The following is a 10027-nucleotide window of genomic DNA, read 5'->3' on the forward strand; positions in this document are numbered from 1 at the left end:
AGCAATCTAATCGTCGAGGGCATTGGTCCTTGTCTGGCGGGCGGTGGAAGCAGGTTAGAACTTTATTTTATGGCTCAATGGCTATAACGACGCATACGATTGGTCGGGAGACGGTGACCAGCAGCAGCAGGCTTGCTCCGTTCCTTTGTGCGGGTAGGTAAACAACAGACGCCGGTGTCGACCGATAACCTGAGCTACAGACAGCCGACGCCATTGGTCCGACGTTCTCTTCGACCCGCTCGTCGCTCATCATTCCATGATTCCGTCACTGTGTAATGCTATTATAGTGCATATTTTTCACTCCGCTCTCCGCTGACTCCTGTAAAACTATATAGTGCAATAGTGCCTTCCGACCGTCCATCCACTCCGCTCCATCATTGATGTAGCAGCGGCACTATAATATTGCAGCAGTGCAGCACCGCCACAATAACTCGCTACTCGCTATCGCCGGTTACGACATTACAGCGATAATATTAATAATAATAATTCAACCAATTATATTATTATAATATTAAGTAATTTATTATTGTAATTCGTCGTCGGGTATTCCACGGTACTATAGTTTAATAATAGTTATATTATAACGCAATATCTATTGCCGTTCGCCGCCGCCGACGCTGCACAATCGTCGTTATCATCGCGTCGATTTTTTTTTTGTTTCTTTCCCCCCGACATTGCGCACGATCGTTGCGAGTGAAAACTTCATTGGATTCCCGCTTTCCCGTAACACATTGCGACAACAGTGCGCGTATACCGTTATCGCCGTGACCGTATTAATAACAACATCAAAGGCCGTGCACTCCACGATTAGTTTCTGTATTGTCCGATGTCTGGTGCTGAAGTACTAGACACCACCTGTGAACTGCCGGCCAAGAAGCGTAAACTGGCTTCCGGTGAACCGTCTACAGTGTCCGTCGACTCAGCACCGAGAAATCAGGTAACAATGTCGAAGAACAGCGTGGAGGAGATCGATGAGGGCCTCTACTCGCGGCAGCTGTACGTCTTGGGCCACGAAGCTATGCGCAAAATGGCCACTTCCGACGTGCTGATCAGTGGGCTTGGTGGTCTAGGCGTGGAAGTCGCCAAGAACGTAATACTTGGTGGTGTCAAGTCGGTTACGTTACACGATTCTGTCGTGTGCACCTACAGCGACCTATCATCGCAGTTCTATCTGACCGAAAACGACATCGGTAAGAATAGGGCGGATATCAGTTGTCCTAAGTTGGGTGAGCTAAATTCCTATGTGCCTGTCAAGTCATACACTGGAATTTTGTCCGAATCATATCTCAAACAATTTAAAGTTGTCGTCCTAACCGAGACAACATTAGACGAACAATTGCGTATATCAGAAATTACGCATCAGAACAATATCGCTTTAATAGTTGGTGACACCAGAGGGGTGTTTGCTCAAGTGTTCTGTGATTTTGGCGAAGATTTTAGTGTAATCGACTCAACGGGTGAAAATCCAATTTCCGTTATGGTAGCTGGTGTTACTAAGGAAGAACAAGGAGTAGTTACTTGTATGGATGAGTCTCGACACGGTTTTGAAGATGGAGATTATGTAACGTTTCAAGAAGTACAGGGTATGACTGAAATAAATGGCTGTAAACCAAAAAAAATAACGGTCTTAGGACCATATACATTTAGTATTGGTGATACTACATCATACTCAGACTATATTAAAGGTGGTTTTGCTACTCAAGTGAAAATGCCAAAAAAATTAAATTTCAAATCATTGAAAAATTCATTAGCTGAACCAGAATATCTTATTTCTGATTTCGGAAAATTTGATAGACCTTCTCAATTACATCTAGCATTTATAACTTTTCATAAGTTTGTTTCGGTCAATGGTCGTTTACCTATTCCATGGAGTTCTGATGACGCAAACGAATTTTTAAAATTAACCAAAAGTGTAAATACTGATGATTCCATTGAACTTGATGTTGATTTAATAAAAATATTTTCAAAAGTCTGTGCTGGGAATATTAATCCTATGACATCTTTTATTGGTGGTATTGTTGCTCAAGAAGTTATGAAATCATGTTCCGGTAAGTTTAGTCCAATATTTCAATGGCTTTACTTTGATGCTACTGAATCTTTACCAGAAGAAGTTACTGAAGAAGATGCCAAGCCTATTGGTAATCGCTATGATGGTCAAGTCTCCATTTATGGACGAAAATTCCAATCCGTTTTAGGAAATTTGAAATACTTTGTTGTTGGAGCTGGAGCTATTGGATGTGAATTGTTGAAAAACTTTGCGATCATGGGTGTTGGATGTGGCAATGGCAAAATTTATGTCACTGATATGGATTTAATTGAAAAATCTAACCTGAACAGACAGTTTTTGTTTAGAGTTCAAGATGTACAAACATCAAAATCTGAAACAGCCGCTAAAGCAATTAAACGTATGAATCCAAATGTGAACGTTGAACCACAGACAAATAGGGTCTGTCCAGAAACTGAGCAGACTTATAATGATACCTTTTTTGAAAATTTGGATGGTGTTGCTAATGCTTTGGATAATGTAGATGCTCGTATATATATGGATAGACGTTGTGTTTTCTACAAAAAACCACTTTTAGAGTCTGGAACATTGGGTACAAAGGGTAACACACAAGTTGTAATACCAAATTTGACAGAATCCTATAGCACATCTCAAGATCCTCCAGAAAAAAGCATACCAATTTGTACTCTTAAAAATTTTCCAAACGCTATTGAACATACATTACAGTGGGCTAGAGATCTTTTTGAAGGGCTTTACAAACAAACTCCAGAAAATGTTAAACAATTTTTAGAAGATCCTACTTTCATTGATCGTACAAATCGTTTACCTGGACTTCAACCAGTTGAAATTTTGGATTCTGTAAGAACATCAGTTGCAGAACGCCCTAAAAGTTTAGATGATTGTATTGAATGGGCTAGATTGCACTTTGAAGATCAATTTACAAATCAAATCAAACAACTTTTATTCAATTTTCCACCAGATCAATCAACAACTAGTGGTCAGCCATTTTGGTCAGGACCCAAACGTTGTCCAAAACCAATTATATTTGACGTAAATAATACATTACATTTGGATTATATTTTGACAGCAGCTAATTTAAGAGCAGAAACATATAATATTAATCAAATAAGGGATCGTGTCTATATTGCCAATGTTGTATCTTCGGTTAAAGTTCCTGAGTTTGTCCCAAAGTCTGGTGTAAGGATTGCTGAAAATGATTCACAGATAACTAATGGGTCATCAAATTATGACCAAAGCAAACTGAATAAAACTCAAAAGGATTTACCACCAACAGATTCTCTAAAAAACATAAAAATTGTTCCTTTAGAATTTGAAAAAGATGATGATGTTAATTTACATATTGATTTTATTGTGGCTGCATCAAATTTAAGAGCTACAAATTACGGTATTCAACCTGCTGATAGACATCGAAGTAAACTCATTGCTGGTAAGATTATTCCAGCAATTGCTACTACAACTTCTGTTGTTGCTGGTCTCGTTTGTCAGGAATTCATTAAATTAGCTCGAGGATTGAAAGATTTGGAAAAATACAAAAATGGGTTTGTAAATTTAGCTTTGCCATTCTTTGGTTTTTCTGAACCGTTACTAGCACCAAAATCCAAGTATTATGATGTTGAATGGACTTTGTGGGATCGTTTTGAAGTAGAAGGAGAACTTACATTAAATGAGTTTTTAAATTACTTCAAAGATAAACATGCACTGGAAATCACTATGCTTTCTCAAGGAGTATGTATGTTATATTCATTCTTCATGCCAAAAGCCAAGAGGGAAGAGCGTATCAATACTAAAATGTCCGAAATTGTACGAAATATATCAAAGAAAAGGATTGAATCACACGTAAAATCGTTAGTTTTTGAAATATGCTGCAACAACACTGAAGGGGATGATGTGGAAGTACCTTACGTTAAGTACAATTTGCCATCAGACTTCCAATATTAAAAGGTAAATTTATATTTAAAAAAAACACTTTTTTAATTTTTAATTAATAATGACAATTCAAAGAAGTTGTAAATGTAAATAATTTAATATTATATTATTTCTATTTTTGTTTCAGAGTATGTGTCAAAGCAAAAAAAAATATTTTCAAAATAAATATTGGTCATCAAAGATCCAGCAATCGAGTACATTTTGGTACCTAATATTTCTTATTACTTTTTATAATTTAAAATTCAATGTGTGTTTTTTTTATATATTAATTATTATATTAAAAATATAAGATACATTTATAAATTTATCTCTTAAAAAATTAAAACAAATATATATACTTTTTTTTTCTAACTCGGGTGTTCTGTCTAACTATAGAAATAAATATTTATATTAATAAAAATAGAAAAAATGTGATTTTTTTTTTTGTTTTTAACTTGCTTTTTTTTAAATAAATTTTAACTGATACATATTGATTTACAAATATATTAGTAATGATTAAGTTTGATCCAAGATGAAGTAGCATATTATAAAGATATGTTTATTTTTACAGACAAAATGTAGAACCTTCATAAGTATTGTAAATATTCAAATATATACCCAACATAAAATACATATATTTTATATAAATGTTACCCAGGATCTAAAAATGTTTTAAATTATAATCATTAATCTTCATTTACTAATATTGTTGTATTTATAATTTGTCAACAATAAAACCAAATTGATATAATTAAATAAATTATATAATTTGTATAATTCTTAAATGATTATATGCATGGGTAAGCTATTATGTTATATATTGCTTAACCCTTTCACTGCTACACTATTTATCCACTGCAACCTGTGTATGCTACGTAAAATACAATTTTTATTTTGAGATCTATATGATCTATCTAATTATTTAAGTTTAAAATAATAATGCGAGCAAAGGTTTCCAAAACTTGTATGGTAACCGGCAAATGAGAATATTTATGAAATACAGGGACGTAATAGTATGTCTAGATCAGTGAAAGTTAAAAATTGTATTTCATCTTTCATTTTAATATAATTATTTATACACAACCGTCAAATTTAATTGTTATGCATAAATATATACTGTGTATTAGTGTAAGTTATTTATAATTAATTTGAAAATAATTTTAGAAATTTTTTCACTGATTTCATATTTTCATCCGCTGTATAATCCGAAATTAAAATTTATACTGTTAGTAAAAATTGTACAATCCAACAACAATTGTTTTCATCTATCAAGTGAATACCGATAGTTATTAATAGTGTATAATAATGAGTAATTATATTTTAATCTAGAATAAGATTATAAAAGCTCAAGATACATTGAAAATCTTTAATTTTCTGGTTTTTATAAATTAAATGGCTACTTAAGAGAATTAAAACTTTAGTAAAGAAAAATGTTTAATGATTTAAAAGCTTACCTAATAAAATATAATTTTTTGCTAAAGAAGGAACTTGTCATTGTTTTACATTTGAACAAATAAAGTGTATTTAATCAAATGAACAAATAAATTGTCATCTATAAAAAAAAATTTGTTTCTTTGGTCTTATTATTCTGTTTCTATTTTTTTTTATTTATTGTAAGTGAATCATACAAAAATACAATCAGTTAACCAATGTTTTTAACTAGTTAAATAATAATAATAAATAAGCTAAGTTAAAGTTAATTTTTAAATATAAGTTTATTTGAGTAAGTAACTTAGTTAAGTTACACATTTTCAGGAAAATAATAACTTTAGTTGGTTATTTTTTTTTCAATGTAATATTACGGTAAAACCTTATAATGGAATAGCTTAGTACTAACTGATTTTCCGCTATAAGGAGACGGTATACGGAACTGTTTTTATTTCCATTGTAAGTAGATTTTCGTCTTATAGGTGGGCCATTATAAGAGGTTCTATTGTACGTCATTGAAAAGTGTTGTTAGTAGGAAATATACTGTATGCTGCAGGCGCATCATAAATTAAGTCCGTTGTTCTGGTAGTTTTATTACTATCAATTAAAATAAACAGACATCTTGGATGTCGTGATTTTGGAGAGAATATAAATACCTAAACCTTCTAATTATGTTTCAAAACAGGCAATTATAATTAATTATAGTCACTATAGTAATAATGTATTTAATACAATTGTTGCAGATATTGCTCTTACCGGGTGTTCCTCAGTATTTAGACTCACCATACAAGACTCATGTGGATATTCATAGAATGCTTGTCCATCTTGTCATGTTATAACAATATTTACGGAACTGTTATTTTTGTTGAAAATCAATGCAAAAGATGATTATTCATAAATAACTTTAATTTTAACAAAAAACTAAGTTAGTTCCAATTATTTATGAAATAACTGTTACTAATTAAGTTATTTTCTAATATTCTAATTTTTTTTTTAACTAGTTAAGTTAAAAGTTATCAACAAAAGTATCTATTTAATTAGTTACTGCCCCCTGCAAAAATATTACTGTATTTATGGTACTTATGTAAATTTTGTAACACAAATATAAAAAATACTTTGGAATTTTATCTTTTAATAATTTATACAACAGTAAAATAAAAATGGTTAAATCCCTTGAAATTTGAAAAGACTGTGAGCAATTAATTTTCTTTACAATATAAAAATATTAGTAACTAAAAAATAACAAAATAATAATAATATATTCTGTATGTCATTAGAATGTAGTTATAGAGTGACGACACAAGTTTACTAGATATCTACGATCTACTGATCTTGGGTATTGTAACAAGTCATCTACATCATGAACATTGAATTAATTAAGTGGACGCTACCTATGCATTTGTTGCCTGTGTTACACGCATTCTACTTGGAAAATTTTCGTTCAATAGTATTTTACTAGTTTTGATATTAGAATGAATTGACCTAGGCCTGGCAGTATTTCAAATTTTGATACCGGTTTCTGGTATTTGTTTATTACCGGTATGACCTATTCTGGGGTATTTTCAGTAGTTATGGAAAATACCGTATCTCGGTAATTAATAAAAATCTTGTACAATTTGTTCCTCAGTAATTATCAAAAATACCATAAACCTCAGCAAATTTATTAGTGTTTCCAAGTTTTCAACCTAGGCTAGGGCTATTTTATTATGTCATTACGATTATTTAAAAATAATAAATGTAGGTATACGGTATTGTCAGTAATTACCAATTCTTGGTATACCGGTATTCTAAAATACTGTCAGCCCTAAATTGACCTATTATAAAACTTCTGGGTAAGAACATTATCTCTGTGCTTATGCGGGAGCGAATTTTTAGTTAGTTTAATTTTCAAGATAGAAATGGTTATATGAAATATCACAAATTATAAATGCTCATCTCGCTTGAATATTAAAAAATCAGATAAAAGCCGACATTTAAACACAGATAATGTTACTTAAAAGTTTGATAATAGGTAAATAATTCATTCTAATATTAAAAATAACATCATACTATTGAAACTAGTGAATGAAAATTTGCTATGTCGTACGTCTATAAGACTGAGACAACAAACGCATGGGTTGCGTCCTTAACTTAATATGTATATATAAGCAGAGCTAACACTAGAAAACCAGATAGGCCCGCCAATCAACTGAAATAATATTTTTTTATATGATTATTAGATCATTAATAAAAAAATATATTCATAGATAAAAAAATATCTTTAATTAGATATTGTATTATACATTATTTAAAATTTTATTCTATACATTTTTGGTAGGCTTAATAAAAACTTTTTTTCGTTTCAGTTTCTTGCGCATTACTTCAACTTCATGTAATTCTGAATATACTTCGGCAAATATTTCTTTTTGTTCTTCTTCTGGTATTGTTTTCCTATAACACCAAAGAATATATTAAAAATATATTGTCAATAAATTATAAAACAAATAGAAAATGTAATTTACCTATACTGTTTCATTAAGTCATATTTCTCCCAGGGTGTTGCTAATTCTTCAGCTCTTTCATAAAACCGATTTTCTAGCCCTAAGTCAGCTAGCCCTTTCATATTTTTTCTTTCCCACCTAGCACGCCAAGGTCTAGGTTTTAGTTTAACCTAAAAAAAAAAAAAAATATTTTACAGTTATTTCTTAAGTTAGTTGTTTTAATTATTTATTTTACCATTTCAGGGTTCACTGGTACAGGTACTCCTTCGGGTAAATATTCAACTTCCATATTTTCATCAAATGTACTGTATTCATTAGGTGCATCTCTCAGGTATAACAACTCATCATCAAGACGTTTCTCTAAGCGTAAAACTTCAATCTTTTGTATAGTTGGATCATAAAGTTGATATTTCATTTCCGTGCCTATATTTTATATAATTTAAACTATTATTAGTATAATCCAAAACATACCACATTTATATGTATTCACTTACCAATATGCTTAATAACGTTTCTAAGGGTAAAATTAGCTCGGAGGCCACATCCTAAACGTTGAATGCATATACCTACAAAACGAGTAGCTTTATTGGGAGCATGCTGATTAGATGATGAAACAGCCATGATGGACCCTAAAAAAAAAAAATTTTAAAATGTTAAATATTATATGAATGTATACCACATATACATAAATTGGATATTTTAGAAATAACTAATAAGCAGTAGCAGGCTAATTTTGATGCAGCTGCATCAACTTTTCAAAGGGGGGTAGTGACAGTAGCGTCAAAGTCTATACTCAAGTCCAGCCTTATTTTAATTATATCATAGCTTTGTTATGAGTAAATATTGTATATTAGTAGTGGTGGTGAATAAATAAATATGAAATTGTGTCATTTAAATCTTAAGTTCAGTCTGCAAAACTACTGGTAATTAGTTAGAAAATAAAATTACCTAATCACAATCTTATCATTAAATAAATAAATAAATAAATATTTAATACCTATATTATATAAAATATGATTTGAAGTGTAAACAATTATTATATTAATGAATAAGTATAAATTATTCTCTATTGGACCATTTTTGAGCAGCATATTTATAAACAAAATGTTGATCTCCTGATCAAATAGTCATCTAATACCTACCAACATAAAATTCAGGTATATCTATATGTTTTCTTCTTTGTATCATATCCATGCGTTCTAGTTTTTCTCGTAACGAATTTCTCCATTCAATTTTAGGATCGGGTAAAAACTCTGGATATATAAATCTAGAGTTGGACGGGACAACCGATTTCCTTTCAGGTTTAACTTGTTTTCCGGATATAGGTTCATCAGAGGGCTGTTGGACGTCAGACGGTGGAGAATTGCTAAACGACCTGGATACCCTGAGCACTGTTAAGAAAATATTTATTAATCTTACGTCTTCAAAAACTGTACAAAAATTAGGAATATTACCGGGTGCGAATCCACACTGAAATCTGTGAAAGTTTAAGGTTTTCAACAACATATTGAACAACGTTTTTCCAAACGGTTCACGTAGCCATGTTACAAATTACAATTTACAACGATTTGTAGGCGAATTGATGTAAAATATAAGCTGCCTCCTCGATCGGCGCTCGTGGAAATTATCACTATCAACTATCGAATATTCTACGCTTTATCAGTTTCGATGATAGTGTGATAAGACAAGACCATGGGAGATCATTTTTCGACAACTTTACTGCCACCAACGACGATTTAGTACGATTAGTATTCTTGTCTATGATCGTGTCCCCAACCAACTCGTAATTAATGAATGTTCAATCGTTCAATGTAGGTCGCGTTTAACCCCAAAAAGCAAAAGGTTTTATCATACGTTTTTCGTACTAAATTATGATCTGGTTTAACGTTATATTTTCAGTATTTTTTCATGGGTAGTCACTACCAAACTGATCGATCACCACACGGTCGTAGAAAACTGGCCACTTTATATGTGATTTTAGTAATGGACTTAGGACTTCGGATTCTTGTCTATGGCAATGGGCAGACAAGGATAATTGCTATTTTGATGATTTGCTTGAGCAATGACACGGCTATAGAATATACTAGCGCGAGTAGCGCTTGGACAAAAAAATCGAAAACATCCCTCCCAAGTTGGTCACTGAGTAACCGCCGTAGCCCGTGTTGCCGTAAAAGTTAAACGACATAAT

At 31.7% G+C, this 10027-nt stretch overlaps 2 protein-coding genes across 2 annotated transcripts; one reads left to right on the forward strand and one right to left on the reverse strand.

Moving 5' to 3' along the window:
* Positions 1-200: 200 nt before the first annotated feature.
* LOC132951929 (ubiquitin-like modifier-activating enzyme 1) lies at positions 201-4419 on the forward strand. The gene is made up of 2 exons (XM_061023995.1): positions 201-3967; positions 4080-4419. Exon 1 carries the CDS (start codon positions 827-829, stop codon positions 3962-3964), a length of 3138 nt encoding a protein of 1045 aa, XP_060879978.1. The 5' UTR covers positions 201-826; the 3' UTR covers positions 3965-3967; positions 4080-4419.
* A 3179-nt stretch (positions 4420-7598) lies between these two features.
* LOC132951931 (large ribosomal subunit protein bL19m) lies at positions 7599-9480 on the reverse strand. The gene is made up of 6 exons (XM_061024002.1): positions 9294-9480; positions 8982-9230; positions 8334-8468; positions 8075-8262; positions 7861-8009; positions 7599-7789 (listed from the first exon to the last, which is right to left on the reverse strand). The coding sequence occupies exons 1-6, from the start codon at positions 9343-9345 to the stop codon at positions 7660-7662; spliced, it is 903 nt and encodes a 300-aa protein (XP_060879985.1). The 5' UTR covers positions 9346-9480; the 3' UTR covers positions 7599-7659.
* Between the last annotated feature and the right edge of the window lie 547 nt (positions 9481-10027).

The sequence above is a fragment of the Metopolophium dirhodum genome, chromosome 9 (genome assembly GCF_019925205.1).
Source record: "Metopolophium dirhodum isolate CAU chromosome 9, ASM1992520v1, whole genome shotgun sequence".
NCBI lineage: Eukaryota > Metazoa > Arthropoda > Insecta > Hemiptera > Aphididae > Metopolophium > Metopolophium dirhodum.